We start from the raw sequence: 23649 nt of genomic DNA, 5'->3' as shown, positions 1-23649 counted from the left end.
ATGTCACTCTTTCTGTGACTCCGTGAAGGAATACCTTCAATATGAGCATAGGTATCAAGATTATTAATGCTATTTTAGGTTAAAAAAATGTGTACCCCATTTTATCTCTTGGTGTCTGCTTGTTGTTGGCACCAGATGAAGATGAAAAAAAGCCTTAACTAAATTAAACCTTTTACTGCATGAGCAAAATTTCATACTGTGAAAAAAATCCAACTATTTGGCAACAGATATCCATCCATCCATTTTCTATACCCGCTTCTTCCTTATAGGATCGCAGGGGAGCTGGTGATTATCTCCAGCGGTACACGAGCGAGGGGCGAGGTACACCTTGGACAGGTCGCCAGTCCATCGCACGGCAACACAGAGGCAAACAACCACACACACACCCATTCACACTTCAGGACAATTTAGAGAGACCAATTAACCTAACAGTCATGGTTTTGGACTGTGGGAGGAAGCCAGAGTACCTGGAGAGAACACATGCATCCACGGGGACAACATGCAAACTCCATGCAGAAAGACCTTCTCGCTGCGAGGCAACAGTGGTACCAACTGCGCCACCTTGCAGCCACCTCATGAACTCAGATCCAAACTTAAATAGTGAAATAAAGCCTATAAATAAATTAACCTACTAACATATTGAAACATTGCCAGAGTTAAGAGATTCCAAATCAACAGTAATGTTCACCAGACAGACAATTAACATTCTCTCATAGTCATCTCAGTCTCCAGACTTAAATCGTATGGAAAACCTGTTGAGTGAGCTGAAGAGAATGAGCATAAAAGAAGACCCAGGATGATTCTAGGGATAGTTTAAAGAGGAATGGTCAAAGACCTCTCTCTATCTTTCGGTCATTCAACCTTAAAAAAAAATGTTAAAGAAGAATAATGGCTGTCCCGTTGGCAAAAGGAGGTTGTCCTGTTACCAGCAGGGACGTAATAATTTTGGCAACTGGTGATTTTGTTAAAAAAAAAAACTATGGTGTATGTTTTCTCCATGTACTCAAACTTAAGGCTGACTGGGTGCCAATGAATGTGGCTGGCACTGTAAATCTGTCAACTTTATTCCAGTTCCTTTCTTTGAGGTTTTCTTTTGTTTGTTTCTTTGTTTGTTTTTTTTCCATACACCCAGTTTACTTCCAAGAATAAGCCTGAAATTGTCCATTTAGATAAAGCTTTTTGTTAGAGTGCCTTGGGTTTCTGTGAGCTACAGTATCTCAGTAGTTATGATGTTATTACATGAGGCTGCTGGCTTACTTTATGTTCTCCCTTTGTTCTTTCTTTCTATAGAGGTATTCACTTGCCTCTCTGTCCAGTAAGGAGCCCATAAAGAAACCTCCTGAACTGGAATGAGTCATACCTACGCACTATCACCATACAGAAATGTTGTGTTCAGTAACTCACGGACATCACTTTTGTTTGTTTCAAATGCCCAATGTTGCTGTAATTCCATTACCTGGCAAAGTTGCCTTATATAACTTTAATAAATATACTGGCAACCCAGTGTTAATCATTTCAGCGGTTTTTTTTTATTAGCAGGAGATAAAAAAAACAGCATCAGACATAATAAATCAGCTAATAAAACTATCTCCTGCCTCTTAGTGTTGCTTTAAATGTGTATTAGAGGTAAAACGGCCGTGAGAGCAGTGGACCGTTTACATCAGAGTCCCTTTAGATTGGGTTTTCTGCTGAAGTGTGTTTCTGTGTGTGACACACTTGAAAGCCTTTAATAAGAGGAAAAAAAAAAACTTTAAACTGTTTTCTCACACATGTTTTCAACAGAAAAGAAACACACTGGGCTAAAACATAATCCTGTTTATAACCATTGTCAGACTCATAGATCTTTTTGAGGTTCTAATGGCTGCTCAACAAAATTCCATCTCAGCCAGAGAAAAATATGGACAGCACTGTGCGTTACTGTCAAAAATGGCTACAAATACCCCTTTATTATGAATAGAATCATTTTATGAAGGGTTTCTAGCCCTTTCGTGTATCATTAGCATAGTAAATGAACACAAAAACGAAGGTTCCGTATTGAAACTTGCTTTTCGATCTTTCAAATATATCTTTCTTTTGCCCTTGATCTCAGCCAGCCAGGTTTTAAATCCTCATCTTCCACAGCATCTTGGTGACTTTAGGATCTCCAGCTCCACTATCACTATATCTGGTACATCCCAGTCCTTCTGAACCACCTTCATAGCCACTGTCACAAGCATCATCTAAATTTGATTCAAATAGTAGCACCACTGTTTTTCCTGCAGGTCTTTTTGTCATGAACTGCATCCCAGATGTGCAAAACAAAAATATTCAAACTGCAATGACAAGTGAACTAATCTGCAAAAAATTTTGTTTTACTTTAGTATTTTCAGTAATTGTAAACATGTGCACCTCAGTAAATTTGAAGACCAAAAACATAATTATTTCAGTAATTAAATTCAAAACAAGACACTAATATATAATGTAGATGTATTGCACACAGAGCAATATATTTGATTTTCTTCTTTCTGTAATTTTTATGATTATGGCTTACAGCTAATGTAAATGTCAAATTCAGTTTGTCACAAAATTAAACTATTACATAAGACTAATACAAAAGGGAAGCTAAAGAAGCTGGCCGTTCACCGAGTGCTGTTTTCATATTAATGGAAAGTTTAGTTGAAGAAAAGTTGTGAACAAAAAAGATGCATGAGCCACCGGAAAGAAGCCTTGTCAGTATTGTCAGCAAAATCCATTCAAGGATATGGGGCAGATTCACAGGACATGGACTGCAGCTGGAGTCAGTACCTTAAGGGCCACCACACACACACACACACACACACACACACACACACACACACGCATTCAGGACATGGGCTGCAACTCTTGTATTCACTCAGACACAAAGTTAGAAATGTCTTACCTGAGGAGAAGGGGGACTGTACTGTTGCGCAGTCAGCCCTCTCTTCATATTCCCAAAGTCTGGAGGAAGTATTGACTGCATATATTTTGCACAGTACATGGATATACTTTTCAGTAGGCCTACATATATATATTAAAAATCCCTTTTTTGGTTTTATATAATAATTTAGTTTCTGAAGAAACTACATTTTAGGTTTTCGTCAGCTGTAAGCCACAATCAAAATGCATGTGATCCATGTGTGTTTCAATTATAGATTAGTTTCACTTTATTAAATGAATTAACTAAATAAAATAACTTTTCAATAATATTCAAAATAATTACAATGCAGCTGTAGTACTGGTATTGGTACAAATGTCAGTTAAAATATTGCCAGTGATGCATGATGTCATGAACAGTTGATCTTTGCAATTTCCCTCCAACACAAAATCAATAAGGCATTTTAACAGTTATAGAAGTCCGCAATTGTTGTTATAGGACGTTTATTCGTTTTAAAGTGCTGAAAACTCAAGTTTCTTCTGAGACAAACAAAAACTTCCTTTCTGCCTCCTTCCCAACTGCTTCTTCTGTACAAAAAAACCTCTCAGCTTCACTGAAAGTTATGGCTGAAAGGCTTTGTAAGACGGTATTATGTCATTTTCTAATGTCTTATATTACGTACAGAAACAATTTTCCTTAACTTTAAGAAAATTCCAGGTTGTCCCTTAAATAGCTCTGAGTAATTTCCCCAAATCAGATATGTTGCCAAGCAAAAAGACCTTTCAAACATATCCTTCCCTGATTGATTAGCTCCATGTTAAAGAATCAACAGAACCTCAACACTTTTCTGAAAGTTTCAATAAGACGAAAGAAACTGAGCAAGTCTCAGAAAAGCAACACATTTTTCAGATGTGTGTAAGCGACTCACATTTTCAGGACACACAACCACTTTGTAGCTAGTTTTTTCAGTCACAAAACAGCTCCTGTCCTGTCTACAAAATCAATAAATCTAATATTTTGTGTTAAAGTCGTGGTTGCGCAGATCAGCAGGCTTTCAAAATAAAATGTATGCTGGACAACAGCGCCATCTTGTGGAAAAATAATGCACTTTCATCACTTCTTTTTTTCTTAAATATGCATTCAATACATTTCCATAAAATTACAGTTATTTATATCTATGTCACACATTTTCTAATCAAAGTGCTTTTCACATTTGTCTCTGAGTTCCTGTATGGTCCCCCAGCTGAACTCCATATTCTGCTTCAGTTCTGCCAAATCCTTCCAGATCTCCTCCAGGAGCTCCAGCCTTGAAAGCTTCCTGTCAATGGATGATAGCAGTTGCTCTTCTCCAACATCACTTACAACAGCATCCTGCGCTGTGGTGGGAGGATCAGATTCAGAGGGCTGAGATGACCCCATGGTTTGCTCCCACACCATCTCAAAGTAAGAGTCAATGAAGGCTTCCAGCTCGTTGAGGCTGCTGTGGCCCCACTGATCGATTACAGCCTGCCGGCCTCCAGACTCAGAAATCCTGCGGAGACTGCGCTCTCTCAGAGCAGGTAGACAGAGAGAATGGACGCCAATGAAATCTTCCTTTGAGGGAATGCTGGGCTGACTCTGACATGAAACCAGAAACATTGTTTGACCTTTAGGTGAGAGTACGAGGCTGTGCGGAGAAGGGAACATTAAAGGTAAATCTATTGATGACCAGCTCCGTCCTTGTTTGAGCACAGACAGGAACACTAAGCTGTTGCTGTCCAAACTCATCTGTCCAGATTGTCTTCTCGCTCTTCTTGCTGGTAAAGCCACCTGCTGTGTGGAGTTTAATTCCTCTGGAGAAGACGTGGAAGTTGTAGATACTGCCACTGAAAATATATAATGTGATTTTATGAGTGCAACATGCTCTGTCAGCTTTTTCCAGTCATCATAGGAAATAAATCTGCTTATCTCTGATTTATAGACTTCACCAACTACACCAGAGGCCTCATGTGATCTGTTACATATTACTAATAATGGATATTAGCTAGAATTTACTGTGTTTTCTTCCTGTGTAAATCCTCTGCTTAGCTGTGTGCACCTCAACATGACAGTTAGTGTAGACGTCCCAAAAAGGTCCTTGTATTTGACAAGAAAACCTGATGAAAAGTTTGCACTTATAACAACTGTTTTTCTCCAGGCCACTTCAAAATGTTCTTGCTGGACCTTTTACATCAACAACCTATTATTCCACACAGTTGGCGTGCCAGAATCTCCAAAATAGGAATGATTTTATTTCCTCGAAGTGTTATGCTAAAAATAGATTTTTCTGAATGCCTGCCAATGTCTCAAAGTTTCTCTTTATATGAATGATCTTTTTCAGCTAATTTAGAAATAATAATAATAAATTATTTCAGCTTTGTTGTCAGCTTTAGTTACAACACTATACTAATAAAAATGAGCCTTTACCTATTTAATAAAAATATTACAACAAAAAATTGCCAGACAACAAGTATGCTTACCTTAATCTTTTTATGGTAAAAGAAAAAGAAAATGTAATTCCTCTTATGCTATACTAGGAAAAGAAGAATTAAAATTTCAGGATGATGAAATTGGTTAAATAATTTTTCACTCAAAGCTGAAAACGTTCTGAAAAATACCTTTGATTCCAATAAAGTCGGGACAATGTGTAAAACATAAATTTGTGAATCCTGTTCAACCTATATGCAACTGAATACACTACAAAGACAAGATGTTTAATGTTTAAACAGATAAACTTTATGTTCTTTCTTTTTTTTTGCAAATATTCACTCATTTTGATTTTGATGCTTCCAACATGTTCCAACAAAGCTGGGACAGGGGCATGTTCACCACTGTGTTACATCAACTTTCCTTTTAACAACACTCCATAAGCGTTTGGGAACTGAGGACTCTAACTGCTGAAGCCTTGTAGCTGGAATTCTTTTCCATTCTTGCCTGATGTACAACTTCAGTTGCTCAACAGTCTGGGGTCTCTGTTGTCGTATTTTGCGCTTCTTAATGCGCCACACATTTTCAATGGGAGACAGGTCTGGACTGTAGGCAGGCCAGTCTAGTTCCTGGACTCTTTTACTACGAAGCCACACTGGTTTGGCATCGTCTTGCTGAAATAAGCAGGGACGTCCCTGAAAAAGAGGTTTTTGGATGACAGCATATATTGCTCCAAAAACTGTATGTACCTTTCAGCATTAATGGTGCTTTCACAGATGTGCAAGTTACCCATGCCATGGGCACTAAAGCACCTCCATACCATCACAGGTGCTGGCTTTTGATCTTGCGCTGATAACAATCCGCATAGTCCCTTTTCTCTTTGGCCCAGAGGACAAGAAGTCCTTTGGACTTTGAAATGTGAACTCAACTGACCACAGCACACTTTTTCACTTTGTGTCAGTCCATTTTATTAGCCCGGGCCCAGAGACGCTGGACACTTTTCTTGGTGTTGTTAATATCTGGCTTTCTTTTGCATGGTAACATTTTAACTTGCACTTGTAGAAGTAGCGACAAAATGGTAAATGGCACACTAAAGAGCGAAACATTGCTGTCAGAGGCGTAGTTTGGGTTGCTGATCAAAATATGCTAAAGAGTCAGTATAAACTAGGCAGAGTGGTGAACGTTTTTCTAGAGAAGAAAGGTACTGTCAGAGATGCGAACATAAAAGTGTTCCCAAGTTACCCAGTCTCCAGCCCCAAAACTATAAATGGTCATAAGAGACTATAGATACCTATCACCATCCTGCACAGGGATGTGAGACGCCTCGTTGTCCTCATCCCGATAGAAGATCAACTATAAGAAGACTACAACGAAAGACTGGAGTGACCTTCTTGGGTTTACCAGGAGCTCAAGTGAGAGGTACAAATGGCAGAACTACCTAAAACTGTTTGTTTTGTTTTCTTTTTGTTTGTATCCTATTTGATTCATTTGATTTACCTGGTTTAGACAGCAGGGTGCTTTCCATGTGGCTTACTGGCACTGATTGGGTTTTAGTGCAGGTGTGCATCCTTTGTTAGAGTCGATGCATGGAGAGAAGGGTAGACACACACCCGTGAGTAAGAACCTCAGTTTAATGAAACAAATCTATGAAACTGTTTAGAATTTTGGAATAGTTCTTTAAATTTAAGTTGGGTTTGTGGTCAGAGGTGTTTTGTAGTGCACAGACTTACATGTATATTTAACAGTCTGCTGAGGTCCGAGTTGATCTGATGCTGCTTTAAGTTTTGTTTGGATCATGCAATCACTGATTCTTTTCTATGGTTTAAATGTATGGTACAGTTTGAGAGTCATTCCTTTAAGAGAAAGTGTTGTAAACAGTGTGGTCGCTTCTGGGGAACGTTCCGGTAGTGGCTCCTAGGCGTTCAATTGAAAACAGGGTGCGGTAGCTTGGAAACCTCTTTAATCTACAATCAACTTTTTGGGTCATTGAAATATCCTTCTTCTGTGGACAAATAACTTTTTTTTTTTACATCTGATTGTACTCAGCTATCAGCTGAACTTCCCCAACTGAAATAGTTCATTACCAGAAGAAAATCATATTTTTGACAACTAAAATCTTCTTTTTACTTTTTGTTTATTTAAGAAAATCTGAAATCAATTTCAGACAAGATATCCAAAATGTATTCGTAAATATTTATATCTATGTTCTATTGTCCCCCTGCTGTCTTGGGAACCCAGGTAATTGCCTGTATTTGCCTGTGATAGAAAAAAACATAAGCTCATGAGGTTTACTTACAGTCAAGAGAAAGCCGGTGTCTTCTGTGGATCTGCTTCTGTAGGTTCCTTTTACACAGGATTGCATCAGTCTGCCGTTCCTGTGCTGAACAAACCCTTTTCCACATGTGGTTACCATTATAAAGATCAGCCAACCTTTGTGTGGCCAACATCTCCTCCACCAGTTCAATAAGCTCCATGACCTGAGCTCCATCTCCCTGGTTCTTATTGTCCATAACATGGTACCTGTTCCCACACTGCTCTACAAGCCTCTGCAGTGGCTCTCCTTCACTCTCAATGCGTTGTTCGATGCTTGTGTCTCCCAGCCAGTCGCCGTAGCTGAACAACACCATCGCTCTTTTCCACAGCTGGCTTCTCCCACCATCCAGATGTTTCTCAATGGCTTCTCGGTGGAGATCCGTGAATGAGGTGCTCACATTGACAACCAGGAGGACAACCGAAGAAGTCCTCAAGAATTCTGAGCTTACAGGGAAGCATCCTGGAGTGTCCAGTACAGAAACTGTCTTGCCTTTGATTTTGCATTGATTTTCACTGCAGGAGACAGTTTGGCTGTTTGTGGCAAAACATTCTCTGCTGAGGATGGTGTTTCCACATGAGCTTTTGCCACCTTTCCTGCCACCAACCAATATTATTCTCAGCTCATGCAGAGGGGTCACCTTCTCTGTCAATGTAAAGTTGTATATATTAAACATTTCAACAAATAATGCACCAAATGTTACACAGGTGTATACAACTCACCCAGTTCAGACTTTTCCACCAGTCTTTGTTTCTCCTTTCTCATCAGTCGTGCGTTGGCTCTCTCTGTCTCTTCTTTCATCCTCCTTTTCATCTCATCCAATTCTTTCCCCTCTATTTCATAATGCCAGCTTCTGTTGCAGCCAGACATCGCTTCCTCAATCTTCCCAATCAGTTCTCTGACTTGGAATCCATCTCCTTTAGTTTTATTGTTCAAAACATGATACCTGTTGGAACATTTCTCAACAAGCCACTGCAGAGGCTCCCCCTCACTCTCAATGAACTGCTCAGTTGTAGTGCCCCCCAGCCAGTCCCCGAAACTGAACAGCAGTATTGCATGACTCCAGATTTGCTCACTGATGAGCTCAAGGTGTTCCTGTGCTGCTCTTCTGTAAGTCTCTGTGAAAGCTCGGTCCACACGAATCACCAGCAGAAAGACATGAGGCCCCGGAGGACAGAGAGACAGGCTAAGCACCATCTCCCTCTGATCGAAGAGGGGAGTCTCGTTGCAGAAGTAGTTCATCCACCACCCTGGTGTGTCCACAATGGTCACCTGTCTTCCAAACACCACACCTTCTCCAACTGAACACTGAGCTGTTCTGCCAGGTCTCTGCCTGTCCTCTCTGCCCAGGATGGTGTTCAGCGCTGAAGTCTTTCCTGAACCCTTCGCTCCAAGCAGCACAAGACGGATGGTAGTGACTGGCCTTAACTTTCCTATGAGCACAAAAACAAGCAGAGAGTAAAGTTAATTATTTTTTTTTTTTTTTGCTTAAAATATGTAATTTTAAGTCAGGGGAAGTCAAAGGAATATTAAAAAATGTTTAAGATATTTGCCTTCTTTAAAGAAGCTAGAATATAAATGGCATTCTTACATTTGTGTACACATTGTAAAGAAAAAGCCAACAACAAGGTAGTATACCTTTTAAAGGCTTTAAGAAGAAATAATGCAGAACATTCTTTCTCACAATAAATCCACAATACAAATTAACTACTACATGTGCGTAGGATTTGGAGAAATCAAAGTATGGAAGTTGGCTGCATGGTGCAGCCTTATACTATAGTTTTAGGTCTTCTGTTTTGGACATTTTGTTGAATCTAAATGGACTAAAAATATCTGCAGAGCTAAACTTTAGCATTAGCTAAACACACCTGTGTTGTTTTGACTTTACAGGTGAAATGCCCAGCATTCTGAATTGACTGGTCTCACTCATCAGCAGCAGAAGAATTACTCTTAACTCATATGTTATGATTATTGAAAATTTACTTCTTGCCTTTCTGGATATGTGCTCCCAAACGAGATTCAGCTGTTATGTTTGCATATTTTTCATGACAGAGAAAAAAAAAACAATCTGGTTGGTAAACTGAGTGAAAAAAATAAACATACATTAGCTTGAACAAGATGTCAGCTAACCCCAACAAATGTTCTAAAGTGGACATTAATGCTCCAATAGCAAGTATGTAAACTTTGCATTGGAGCAATCAGTATGTTTTCTATTAGACAAAACTTAGAATAGCAAATGCACTGGCATGCTGAAGACAGCTTTAGAGTGTAAATAAACATTCGAGAAGGACACCAATTGATGCTAATGAAAATAGGCCTAAGGTGTGATACCACCAGGGATAAAGTAAAAAAACATGTCTCTGAAAAATCTTTCTGTTTTGTAAAATATTTCATCCTAAACATTTTTCTACACGCCATATTCAATTCAATTCAAAAATACTTTATTAATCCCAAAGGGAAATTAAATGTTGTTGTAGCTCATATTATGAAGGTTTCCTCAAAGAGCCGTTGTAGATGCTGATCAGAATCAGAATCAGAATCAGAAAAGCTTTATTGCCAAGTACGTTTTTGGACATACAAGGAATTTGTTTTGGCGTAGTCGGTGCAATACAATACAAATTAAACAGTATAAACATATCTACAATATAATATAAATATACAGGTCCTTCTCAAAATATTAGCATATTGTGACAAAGTTCATTATTTTCCATAATGTCATGATAAAAATTTAACATTCATATATTTTAGATTCATTGCACACTAACTGAAATATTTCAGGTCTTTTATTGTCTTAATACGGATGATTTTGGCATACAGCTCATAAAAACCCAAAATTCCTATCTCACAAAATTAGCATATCATTAAAAGGGTCTCTAAACGAGCTATGAACCTAATCATCTGAATCAACGAGTTAACTCTAAACACCTGCAAAAGATTCCTGAGGCCTTTAAAACTCCCAGCCTGGTTCATCACTCAAAACCCCAATCATGGGTAAGACTGCCGACCTGACTGCTGTCCAGAAGGCCACTATTGACACCCTCAAGCAAGAGGGTAAGACACAGAAAGACATTTCTGAACGAATAGGCTGTTCCCAGAGTGCTGTATCAAGGCACCTCAGTGGGAAGTCTGTGGGAAGGAAAAAGTGTGGCAGAAAACGCTGCACAACGAGAAGAGGTGACCGGACCCTGAGGAAGATTGTGGAGAAGGGCCGATTCCAGACCTTGTCAGGGTGGTTTCCGGGCTTTGTTAACAAGGCTGGTGGCAGATGGGAAAAAACTGTTCTTGTGGCGTGAGGTTTTGGTCCGGATGGACCGCAGCCTCCTGCCAGAGGGGAGAGTCTCAAAGAGTCTGTGACCGGGGTGGGAGGGATCAGCCAGAATCTTCCCTGCCCGCTTCAGGGTCCTGGAGGTGTACAGTTCCTGGAGCGACAGTAGACTGCAGCCAATCACCTTCTCAGCAGACCGAATGACACGCTGCAGCCTGCCCTTATCCTTGGCTGTAGCAGCGGCGTACCAGATGGTGATGGAGGAGGTGAGGATGGTCTCAATGATGGCTGTGTAGAAGTGCACCATCATAGTCTTTGGCAGGTTGAATTTCTTCAGCTGCCGCAGGAAGAAGATCCTCTGCTGGGCTTTCTTGATGAGGGAGCTGATGTTTGGCTCCCACTTGAGATCCTGGGAGATGATGGTTCCCAGGAAGCGGAAAGATTCCACAGTGTCAATTGTGGAGTCACAGATGGTGATGGGGGCAGGTGGGGCTGGGTTCTGCCTGAAGTCCACAACCATCTCCACTGTCTTTAGAGCGTTGAGCTCAAGGTTGTTCTGGCTGCACCAGTCCAACAGATGGTCCACCTCCCATCTGTACACAGACTCGTCACCATCAGAGATGAGTCCGATCAAGGTGGTGTCGTCCGCAAACTTCAGAAGCTTGACAGACTGGTAACTGGAGGTGCAGCTGTTGGTGTACAGGGAGAAGAGCAGAGGAGAGAGAACACAGCCTTGGGGGGAACCGGTGCTGATGGTCAGGGAGTCAGAGACGTGCTTCCCCAGCCTCACGCGCTGCTTCCTGTCAGACAGGAAGTCAGTGATCCACCTGCAGGTGGAGTCGGGCACACTCAGCTGGGAGAGCTTCTCCTGTAGCAGAACTGGGACGATGGTGTTGAAGGCAGAGCTGAAATCCACAAACAGGATCCTGGCATAGGTTCCTGTGGAGTCCAGGTGCCGGAGGATGAAGTGAAGGGCTAGGTTGACTGCATCGTCTACAGACCTGTTGGCTCTGTAGGCAAACTGCAGGGGGTCCAGGAGGGGGTCGGTGATGCCTTTTAGGTGTGAGAGCACAAGGCGCTCAAAGGACTTCATCATCACAGAGGTCAGGGCGATGGGTCTGAAGTCATTAAGCCCTGTGGTCCTTGGCTTCTTGGGGACAGGGACGATGGTGGAGGACTTGAAGCAGGCTGGCACATGACATGTCTCCAGTGAGGTGTTAAAAATGTCTGTGAAGACTGGAGACAGCTGATCAGCGCAATGCTTCAGGCTGGCTGGTGAGACAGAATCCGGACCAGCAGCTTTCCGGGGGTTCTGTCTCCTGAAGAGTTTGTTGACGTCCCTCTCCTGGATGGAAAGAGCCGTCCTCGGCGTGGGTAGGGGGCTGGTGGGGGGGAACTTCAGGGTGGGGGTTGGAGGTGCCAAGGCCCCTCTTGAGGTTGGAGAGATGGGGGTGGTGGATTATGGCTGCAGCTGTTGGGGGGCGTCGTGGGGGATGGTTGCAGGACTGTCCCTTTGTCTTTCAAAGCGGCAGTAGAACTCGTTCAGGTCGTTGGCGAGGCGTCGGTCGTTGATGGAGTGGGGGGCTTTCGGCTTGTAGTTGGTGATTTGCTTGAGCCCTTTCCAGACAGACGCAGAGTCGTTGGCTGAGAACTGGTTTTGGAGCTTCTCAGAGTACAGTCGTTTGGCCTCTTTCACTGCCTTGCCAAACTTGTACTTCGCCTCTCTGTATATGTCTTTGTCCCCACTCCTGAAGGCCTCTTCCTTATCCAGTCTTAACCTTCTGAGTTTAGCTGTGAACCAGGGTTTGTCGTTGTTGTAACTCACCCTGGTGCATGATGGTACACAGCTGTCCTCACAGAAGCTGATGTAGGAAGTCACAGCCTCTGTGTACTCGTCCAGACTGTTGGTAGTAGTCCTGAACACATCCCAGTCTGTACAGCCTAAACACGCCTGGAGATTCTCCACAGCCTCACTGCTCCACTTCCTTGTCGTCCTCACCACAGGTTTGCAGAGCTTTAGTTTCTGCCTGTATGCAGGAATCAGGTGGACCATGATGTGGTCGGATTGGCCCAGTGCAGCACGTGGGACGGCGTGATAAGCGTCTCTGATGGTGGTGTAACAGTGATCCAGAATGTTGTCCTCTCTGGTCGGACATTTAATAAACTGTCTATATTTGGGGAGTTCGTGGGTGAGATTACCTTTGTTAAAGTCACCAACGACGATTACTAAGGAGTCCGGGTTGGTCCGCTCCACACTCAGTATCTGGTCGGCGAGCATGCGCTGTGCGACCTGCACGTTAGCTTGCTGTGGGCAGGAAGGATCTCCTGTAGCGCTCCGTCTTACAGCAGATCTGAAGAAGCCTCTGACTGAAGACACTCTGTTGTTGTAGGACAGTCTCATGAAGAGGATGCTCAGGGTTCTCCATAATGTTCTTCATTTTATGAAGAATCCGTCTTTCCACAATGATCTCCAGAGGTTCCAGAGGAGTCCCCAGAACAGAACCAGCCTTTTTTATCAGCTTGTTGAGCTTTTTTAAGTCCCTGGCTCTGATGCTGCTTCCCCAACAGATGATGGTAGAAGAGATCACACTCTCCACAACAGACTTATAGAAGATATGCAGCATCTTGCTGCAAACACCAAAGGACCTAAGCTTCCTCAAGAAGTACAGTCTGCTCTGTCCCTTGTAGATGGCTTCACAGTTGCATCTCCACTCTAGTCTGTTGTCCAGGTGAACACCGAGGTATTTATACTCCTCCACCACCTCCACTTCTTCTCCCATGATAGAAATAGTTTTTGACTTATTCCTGTTTCTCTTAAAATCTACAATCATCTCCTTTGTTTTAGTCACGTTCAAAATGAGATGATTGTTTCCACACCATGCCACAAAGCGGTCCACCACCTTCCTGTACTCAGCTTCTTGTCCATCTCTGATCCACCCCACGACTGCAGAATCATCCGAGTATTTCTGCAGATGACAGGAGTCTGTCTTGTACTGGAAGTCTGAGGTGTACAGAGTGAAAAGGAATGGTGAGAGTACAGTCCCCTGTGGTGCTCCTGTGCTGCTGACTACCTGGTTAGACTCATAACCCTTCAGTCTCACAAACTGTGGTCTGTTTGTCAGGTAGTCTTTGATCCAGGAGATTGTTGAGGCCTCCACCTGAGTCTTCTGGAGTTTCTGGCAAAGCAAATCAGGTTGGATTGTATTAAATGCACTGGAGAAATCAAAGAACATGATCCTCACAGTGCTACTGGCTTTGTCCAGATGACAGTGGGTTTGTTGAAGCAGGCGTATGATGGCATCTTCAACTCCAACTCCACAGCGATAAGCAAACTGAAGGGGTTCCTGATGGTTTACTGTTTGCTTACTCAGGTGGGCCAACAGGAGTCTCTCTAGGACCTTCATGATGTGAGATGTCAGGGTAACAGGTCTATAGTCATTGAGGACTGATGGGTGAGCTTTCTTTGGTACCAGAACAAGACAGGAGGTCTTCCACAACACCGGAACCTTCTTCTGGGCCAGGCTAAGGTTGAAGAGGTGCTGCAGAATCCCACAGAGCTGCTCTGCACAGGCCTTCAGGACTCTAGGGCTGACATGATCTGGACCTGCAGCCTTATTCCTATTCAGTCTCTCCAGTTGTCTCTTCACCTGACTTCTTGAGACACACAGGTGGAAGGGGGAAGCAAAGGAAGCATCAGCATCTTCTGATATGGTTGAAGGCAAACATGTAGAAGCAGAAGGGTCTAGGGCTGAGGTGGAAGATAAAAAATGTGAGGTGTTACTGGACAGCTGTGGGTCCTGTGGGTCAAAGGAAGATGGAATGTCTGTTTGGCTGTGAGCAGGAGAGGAGGATGCGAAGCTTGTTTCTGAACTGAACCTATTGAAGAATACGTTCAGTTCATTGGCTCTGTCCAGACCTCCATCGGTCTGATCATCCTTCTGCTTGAAGCCTGTGATCTTCTTCATCCCTGTCCACACATCTCTGATATTGTTTTGCTGGAGCTTGCTCTCCAGCTTCTTCTTGTACACCTCCTTGCTGTCTCTTATCTTGACTTTAAGTTGCTTCTGTATACTCCTCAATAATTCTCTGTCTCCCTCTCTGAAGGCTTTTTTTTTCTTGTTAAGCAGGTCCTTCAGGTCACTGGTGATCCAAGGTTTGTTATTGGGGAAGCATTTCACGGTTCTGGTGGGGATGATGTTATCCACACAGAAGTTTATATAGTCGGTTACACACTCAGTCATGGCATTGATGTCCTCTCCATGTGGCTGGCACAGTGCGTCCCAGTCTGTAGCCTCAAAGCAACCTTGCAGAGCTTCTTCAGCTTCCTGTGACCATTTCCTCACAGTCCTCTTTATTACAGGTTGCCTCTGAACAAGGGGCTTATATTTCGAGCAGAGAAAAACAAGATTGTGATCTGATTTGCCTAGAGGAGGTCTTGCTGTAGAGATGTATGAGTCCTTGACATTTGCATAAAACAAATCCAATGTTTTGTTTTCTCTGGTAGAGCAGCTGACAAACTGTTGAAACGTTGGAAGTGTAGCAGAGAGTGAAGCGTGGTAAAAATCACCAGAAATTGCCACAAAAGCATTGGGGTTTTGTGTCTGTAGCTTAGCAACAACCGAGCTGATAGCATCACATGCAGTGTCAGCAACAACGAAGGTGGAACTGTTGCCAAAATAACACTGGTGAACTCTCTGGGTAAATAATATGGACGAAAACTTACTGCCGACAGTTCAATATCTGGACTGCAGAGATGACACTTCACAGTTACATGTCCTGGATGACACCATCTGTTGTTCACAAGTACTGCCAGTCCACCTCCTTTACATTTGCCGCTCCTCTTTAAATCTCTGTCTGCTCATATGGTTAAAAAGCCCGGCAGAGAGATGCTGGAGTCAGGGATATGATCCTGCAGCCATGTCTCAGTAAAACACATGATACTGCATGCCCGGTACTCTGGCTGGGTCCTTTGTAGGGCTTGGAGTTCATCCAACTGGTTTCCCAACGATCTCACATTGTCTATCAAAATCGACGGAAGAGATGGTTTGAACTTCCTCCTTCTCTCTCTTCTCTTAGCTCCTGCTCTGCATCCATGGCGTCTCCTTTTCAACTCATCAGGGATTTGGGGTTGTAGCTGAAGTATTATTTGAGCTTTTGAGATATTAATCAGCTGCTCCCGGTTGTAAGAAACAACCCCGTTGCCATGGCAATGCATCATATCAAATGTCCAAAAATAGAAAGTATTAAGAAAAATCCTCCAAGCTGCACAGCATCCGACACTGGAGTGGACAGTCATCCAAAAAAAATCAACTGTATCCACCACAAGAGGAATAGTTCCCAAAAAAGAATAAATCAGAATCAAAAGTAACAGAGCTACTCCAACCTGCTGCCACCTTGAGCGGCGCAATTCTAGAATTATGATGCTGTTCATTATTTTAGGGCTCAAAGCATTGTGGCCATTGGGCTATTTTAGGCTATAAATGAAAAACAGCCTAAAGAGGAACTCCAGTCTTCAAACTGTGTAATACCAGACAATTTATCAAGAAAGATCAAGACAATGTCCTCCTCCTCTGAGTGTTTTTTTAAGATTGTACAATGAAAAGAAATACAGACTAAACATTGTTAGATCTTAAAGATTTTCATGACATAAATGTCATGTCGAAACAGAGCATGTGTAGGGTTTAAAATGAACTCCTGATATTTAATTGTGTTGTGCCCTCATAGATTTGTCTGTAAACGTCACTTACCAAACAAATATAAACAATCTTGGTTCCTGTTGTCTGTCTGATCTTGGGGTTTAAGCTACAGGTTACTAACCAACTTACATATCCCTTTGAGCTTATAAAAAGAAACAACTGTGAACACTGAGGAACTACTTCTGAAGCACTTTGTGCTTGCACAGGGTTGCAGTAATGGAGTAGTGAAGTAAGGTTTTGTTCATGCAGACAGTATATTTACAACATATGTGATGTTTCCTGCCCGGCTCTTGTGCATTCCCGGATTTATCAGATAAAACATTTACATAATAACCAATATTCTCTGTTTCCTACATTTTTTAGCTTGTGCATCGGCAGCTGGGTCCTGCCCTTTACTTGTTCACCTAAGAGGAACTTTGCATTTCATCTCTAATTGCATTGTATGTGCTGCCACAGTGAACATAAGCTAAGGTAGCCCTTTAATGCTGAACGATGCAATGGAAAAAAACTAGCAGATACATATCCAGCAGAAAATTGGTAAGAGGTAGCAGCTGTGTAGCTGTAAAAGACGTACTGTGGCAGTACAAGCTTCATCCATATTTAAAGCATGCAGGAAACTTCTTTGGTACAAAGATGAATGTGTGGCTGTTAAAACATGTTAGGAATAAGATGAACAGCTGCATGGCATCTAAAGCAATGTAAAGTAGAGCTGAATTTAAACCTAAAACTCAATACATGCTTTTTGAGACTTTGACTCACCTCGCATGAGAGATCTTTGACGTTTCATTCTTAAAAACCTCAGCTGGGCCCTCTCGGCTACTCCTCTCTTGTCCTCTGCAGCCACCTGTAAAATGTTTTCCTGCATCTCAAATACTCTGCTTCCATTTCTTGTAACAAGTTTCTGTATCTTCACTAGCAGCTCTGTTACATCTATGTCATCATTTAGGACAATGCTGTGACACCTCTGACCGCACTTCTCAGTAAGCCAACGGAGGGCTTTCCCCCCTCTTTCCACGTACTCTTCTGCTTGCATGTGCTGAATCCTGTAAGCAAAGGTGAAGATGACAATGCAGTGACCCCACACCCCGTCGCCCAGCAGGCCCACATGCTCCTCCACGGCCCTCCGACGTCTCTCTGAAAAGACTGAGCTTGTCTTTACTATGATCAGAAATACATGAGGGCCCGGTGAGCACAATGAGACGCTGGTTATTATCTCCCTCTTCACAAGATTTAAAGTTTCCTGAGCACTGGAGTCGCACCACCAGCCAGGAGTCTCCACCACTGTGAGCCAACCTCCGGCCACCACTCCCAGCCTCCGAGAAGAAGTAGTCGTCTCTTTGGTTGCAAACTCCTCTTTGCCAAGGATCAAGTTCCCCAGAGAGCTCTTCCCACAGTTCCTTCCTCCAAGAAGGACAATCTTTATCTGTGATGTACTCAAGCCATCCACTAGCAAAGCAAAACAACAAAATTCATAATCAGAAAGCATTTGAAATATGCAGAACTTAAATAAACTAGGAAGTTTTGGTTTCCTAAACAATTAGTTCTAAAGTAAATAATCAGTAATTAGTTATTCAAACTTACACGCTTCGCACTTGGTGTTTTCCATCTCAAATTTCTAGCCATTAGATTTAATAACAGTCATACATTTGCATTCCTCATCTGGGTTTCCGTGTTCTCCATCTAAAATGCAAAAGCTGCTTCTGTAGGAGCGACAACAAAAGGGTGTGTTTTTTTTAGATTTTCAGTCCAAAGGCCGTCTGAAATGATTAATCAGCCACACCTCTTAACAGACAAGGCTTAAGTCATTTAAAGAGTCCGAGAAGTGAGAAATCTGCTTATATCCCTGTCAAGATCATCATTTTGAGATTCGGAAAATAAAATATTGCTACATAGAATGCTTTTTCTGTTGGTCTTCAGGGCTGTTTTTCCAGTTTAACCGGGTTGTTCTGGTGTGGGTTAGTAGAGCTGTAAACATATTTTCCATAAAGACATCAGCAACAGGACAGTACATTCAGCAAATATTGTACACACTAGCCTGTTATGAGTGTCATTCAATGTATAGTAAGCTCTTTTAGTGTTTTTATGATAAAATGGGATGCCAAATGGTCAGGGTAAAGTTCATTGCAGGGCGTCAATCCTTTGAGTGTAAATAGCTCATATAACCTCATAAAAATGTAAGCAATGATAAGCGACTGTTTTATTGATTTGTGTGCAAAGTTCTGAGCAGAGATATGGAAGAATATTAGTAATTTCCAGTGGAGATGTTAACAAAAATGCTAGGCAAGGAGAGAGCACTAATCAGAAGCAGTCACGAGGCCCACGGTAACGATTGAAGAGCTACAGAGAGAAAACTGTTCACAGGATAACTATTAGCCATGCACTCCATAAACCTGATGCTTATGGAAGAGCAGCATGAAGAAAGGCACTGTTTAAAGGTAGCCGTAAGACATTCTTTTGAATTTTGCCACAAGCTATTTAGGCAAGAAAAGACATGTGGAACAAGGTACTCTGGTGAGATGAGACCAAAACTGAACTTTCTGGCCTACATGAAAAATGCTACGTGTGGCAAAACACTAACACTGCAAATTATCCTGAACACACCATTGCCACAATGAAACATGGTGGTGGCGGTATCATCATGTGGGGATTATTTTGCTCAGCAGGGACAAAAAAGGTGGTCCAAGTTGGCTGGAAAATGCATGGATCTAAATACAGGGCAATTATAGGGAACAAAAGACAGACAGTTCATGTTCCAGCAGGACAAAGCCCTATCCAGCTCTACAATAGAACCGTTCAGATCAAGTAATATTGATGTGTTACCATTTTCAAGTCAAAGTGAAGACCTAAATCCAACAGAGAAAAGGTGGCAAAACCTGAAAATTGATGTGAACAGATATTCTTCATCCAATCCGACTGAGCTTGAACTATTTAGCAATGAAGAATAGACAAAATCCACAGCAGATTGCTGCTGCTGTGATTGCAGACTAAGGTGGTTCTAGAAGGTATTGACTCATCTGGGCTGAATACAAATCCTCCACTTTTTAGATTTTTAATTGTAAAACAATATTGAAAACCATGTTTTATTTTATTTCCATTAATTTTGCACTACATTGAGGTATCACAAGATCACAAAAATAACATGTAGAAGTTTGTGGTTGAAATATACCTTAATGAGAATAATTTCAAGGGGTACGAATACTTTTGCAATGTATTGTACAAGTATTGTTTTTGCAACACAGCCACCTGCTACATGAAGTTAGAAAAGCACCAGTTGAAAACTCATTAAGTAATTGGTTCTAAAGTGAGGCGGCTTAATTTTTTTGCCAAGATTTCTTACAAACTGAGTTAATATGCGAGTCAAGGCAGGTGAGTGAATACTTTTGGAAATATAGTGTATCTGGTTTCAGTTGCAATTTTCCTCAAGTTCTGTCTAACGTCTTTCCTTTTTTTTTATATTTCTTCCAGCCTTTAATTAGAAAAACATTGACCATTCAATGTGAGGCACATAGAAAACCCATCAGCAGGTATTCTCACCATCTAACATAACAGGTCAGTCAAGGTAAGGTATCTTATGAGTCTTATCATCTTATGAGTTTTACTATCTTATTATCAAGTTGCACTGACTCACAGAAAAGCCATGCAGTCATGAGTGTGCATGCATTCCCCACCCCGTGATGAGACGGCTGTTAAGTCAGGTTGTTTTCATTTCTACTGTACACTTAAAAACAATACAAGTGGATTTAATGTGTTTTCCATTCAACTCAGTGAGTTTAAAATCATATAAATTAATTATAGAAAATTGTGGTCATATTGATCAAATGTCTCTAATACATACCATGATAACTTTCATCACAATTAAATTAAAACACAATAAAACAGCCAATGCTTGTTCAATCAGAGAGTCATGCAATAAATCAAGAGAAGATGGCATAATGTATTTTAATGAAAGTTTAGTTTAATTTCTTTGCCATAGATGGTTTTGCTTTCCAGATTTGTGCTCCTTTTTACCAGTGATTTCATCTTAAACATGTTATTTTCTGTGATGGACCAGTCATTATTGACTGATCTGATTTATTTCAATTGCAACATGTTTTTTTTGATAACTTATAGCATTTTGTGTCACAGAATGACTTTAATGTGGTCTTGGTTTACTTTAAAAAGATTAACATGTCCTACAGTATCTCATATAATAACAGTTTTACCAGAGACGTGTTTAAACTGCCACAGGGAATTCATCATTGTTCTGTTTCCTGTTTGGTGCTTCTTACACTGTGAGTGATTTGATAAGATCACTATTAATGCTTGCAGTTAATGACTACACCAAACAACCAGGACTAAAGACACACACTATTACACATGATTGTTATTTTTTTACTACTAATGCTTTGTTCTTCACTTTTGTAATCAAATTACCTTTGGCAAGACTCATGACAGCAGGGCTCCTTGTGACACCCAGAACTGACCATCACATGTCTCTAAATACTCAAAATACAAATACAGTTTCTACTAAGTAAGGCAGCTGCTTGTTTTTTTCATAAAGCTGGTAACTAATTAAAGATTCAATTTGAAAGTGATCTTCAACATCTATTTACATTTCAGCTGGTCAGTTATGATGAAAGAAAATCTTTATGATTTCTAAACTGGTAACCACAAACCTTAATCTGTAAAGTAAAACAGTCAAACAGTTTTTGGAGTGAATGTTATTGAATTGAATTTAATCAAAGCAAACTTAATAGCATGTTCTTAACAAAGCGGGAAATGAGACTGTTGCTGTATGATTGTAAGAAAAGTTAATGTAAAATAAAATTAAGAATAGAGTTCATCTAAGGCCTCGGTAAGTTAGGTCACTGAAAAGTACATTTCCTTTATTGCTTCACGTTGCAAAGCAGCTGAAAAAATTCCCAATTCGCCTCACCACACGCTGAATTGAGATTGTTTTTTCACAGCACTGGATTTAAGCACAGTCTGTAATATTCCAATTGTTTGGTTAACTTTAAAGCTAAAACAGTGTGAGTAGTGTTAGTCCTGATTGTTCCTCTCTGTAGGCTTATAGAGCTTTGCAACATGCAAATAGGTGGCTTTGAAAATTTGCAAATACGTAAGGAAGCTTCAGGGCTGGACAGCTTCACTGATCTGTTTTGCATGCCTGCTAACCTGATATGATAGAGAACAGGATACTGTAGCACAGCACACCTGGAAAAACCTCACTGCTCCCATGCATCACATTTAAAATTGGTCTACTGCCTTTAGTTATAAGTTAAAATATTAATAACAAAAATATTTTTTCTAAAAGATGTGCAATTTTTTTCTTGTATAGTTATGACATTTAGCTATTCCAAAATATAACTCGCCACCTATAGAAAACAGCTTACCTTTAGGTACCAGGACTGTGATACGATAAATGTATTTTGCTGAAAGTACTGCTTTTGTTAAAAATTGGAAAATGGAAAGAGTATAGCAGAACTGCAAACGTGTTACTAGCAAAACATGGCTATTTAGCCAAACTGACAGGCCAGGCAAGGTTTATTTTTCATACAGTCGAGAGCCCCATAGTTTCTCAGGAGAAACTGCAGAGATCCCTAGCTCAGGTGGCTCAAGAGGACAAATATCTGTTGTGCACTCTACAAATGTGACCTTTATATAAGAGTAGCCGCAAAAAAAGCCATTGTTGAAAGAAAGCCATGCAAAGCCCTATTTAGTGTGCCACAAACAATAGGAAACACAGCAAATATATGGAAGAAGGTGCTCTGGTCAGATGTTCTTCTGGTTTTGGCCTAAATGCAAAACACAAAAAAAAATTACACTGTACATAACTCCAAAATCCCAATCCCCATTCTGAGAAGTGGTGGCAGGGATTCTTTTCTTCAACAGGGACAAAGAAGCTGGCCACATGATATATTGGATGGAGCTAAAACAGTGCAATCCTGGAGGAAAACCTGTTAGAGGCTGCAAAAGAATTTAGACAGAGGTAAAGATTCACCTTCCAGAAGTACAATGACCCTAAACATACAGTCAAAGCTACAATAGTTTTGATCAAATAGATCAACATCATGTGACCAGTCAAGACCTAAATCCAATTAAGTATCTGTAGCATGACTTGAAAATCAATGTTCGCAAATGCATGTCTTACAGACTCCCTGAGCTTGATGTATTTTGCAAAGAAGAATAGACTAAGCTTTTCTCCAAATATGCAAACCTCATAGAACCAGATATACCCCAAAGAGCTTGCAACTGTAATTGTAAGAAGTTATTGATCCATGGAGCTAAAAACAAATACCACCCTTTTCTTTTGTATTATTACATTAAGAATTCTGAAAACAATCCATAATTTTCCTTCCACTTCACAAGTGTACACTACTTTGTGTTTGTCTGTCCCTTAAAATCCCAAATATAATACAATGGAGATCAGGGTTGTAACATAAAATAGTGTGTAAAGGTTTAGGAGGTATGAGAACTGCACAGTGGTGCAGTTGGTAGCACTGTTGCCTTGCAGCAAGAAGGTCCTGGGTTCAATTCCTTGCCTGTGGTCTTTCTGCATGGAGTTTGCATGTTCTCCCTGTGCATGTGTGGGTTCTCACTGGGTATTCTGGCTTCCTCCCACAGTCCAAAGACATGCCTGTTAGGTTAAGTTAATTGGTAACTCTAAATTGACCTTAGGTGTATGAATGAGTGTGTGCATGGTTGTTTGTGTGTTGCCCTGTGATGGACTGGTGACCTGTCCAGGGTGTACCCTGTCTCTTGCCCATAGACTGCTGGAGATAGGCACCAGCTCCCCCGCGACCCACTATGGAATAAGCGGTAGAAAATGACTGACTGAGAATTTTTTGTGAATGGGGAATTTTGGTTGGATTGGGATGTACTTTTACCTTTCCTATATTTAACTCGTGTTTTTTTTTTTTTTTTTTTTTTTTTTTTGTGTCAAGTGTATGTTTTGTGGACAACAATCCGTGTGTCTGATTTGTCAAATTATGTTTAATTGACTAAATACATAAATGTGGAACGTGCAGATTCTTTAATCTTCCGTGTCTGGTGTCGGTGAAATTCTGACGTTACGCAG

At 41.2% G+C, this 23649-nt stretch overlaps 1 protein-coding gene across 1 annotated transcript; it reads right to left on the bottom strand.

Annotated features, from left to right (window-relative positions):
• Positions 1-2330: 2330 nt before the first annotated feature.
• LOC124862567 (GTPase IMAP family member 8-like) lies at positions 2331-18319 on the bottom strand. The gene is made up of 5 exons (XM_047356550.1): positions 18174-18319; positions 17352-18038; positions 8354-9064; positions 7617-8276; positions 2331-4740 (listed from the first exon to the last, which is right to left on the bottom strand). The coding sequence occupies exons 1-5, from the start codon at positions 18196-18198 to the stop codon at positions 4067-4069; spliced, it is 2757 nt and encodes a 918-aa protein (XP_047212506.1). The 5' UTR covers positions 18199-18319; the 3' UTR covers positions 2331-4066.
• Positions 18320-23649: the final 5330 nt, after the last annotated feature.

This window comes from Girardinichthys multiradiatus, chromosome X (genome assembly GCF_021462225.1).
Source record: "Girardinichthys multiradiatus isolate DD_20200921_A chromosome X, DD_fGirMul_XY1, whole genome shotgun sequence".
Classification (NCBI taxonomy): Eukaryota; Metazoa; Chordata; class Actinopteri; order Cyprinodontiformes; family Goodeidae; genus Girardinichthys; species Girardinichthys multiradiatus.
This window is presented reverse-complemented; position numbering and strand designations above follow the sequence as displayed.

Excerpts from the sequence above, each read along its gene's own strand:
- LOC124862567 (XM_047356550.1), bottom strand. The coding sequence starts at position 18,198 with ATGGAAAACACCAAGTGCGAAGCGT. Across the intron at positions 18,039-18,173 it reads AAACACCAAGTGCGAAGCGT|TGGATGGCTTGAGTACATCA; the intron begins GTAAGTTTGAAT and ends TTGCTTTGCTAG. Across the intron at positions 4,741-7,616 it reads ACACCGGCTTTCTCTTGACT|TGGCAGTATCTACAACTTCC; the intron begins GTAAGTAAACCT and ends ATATATTTTCAG.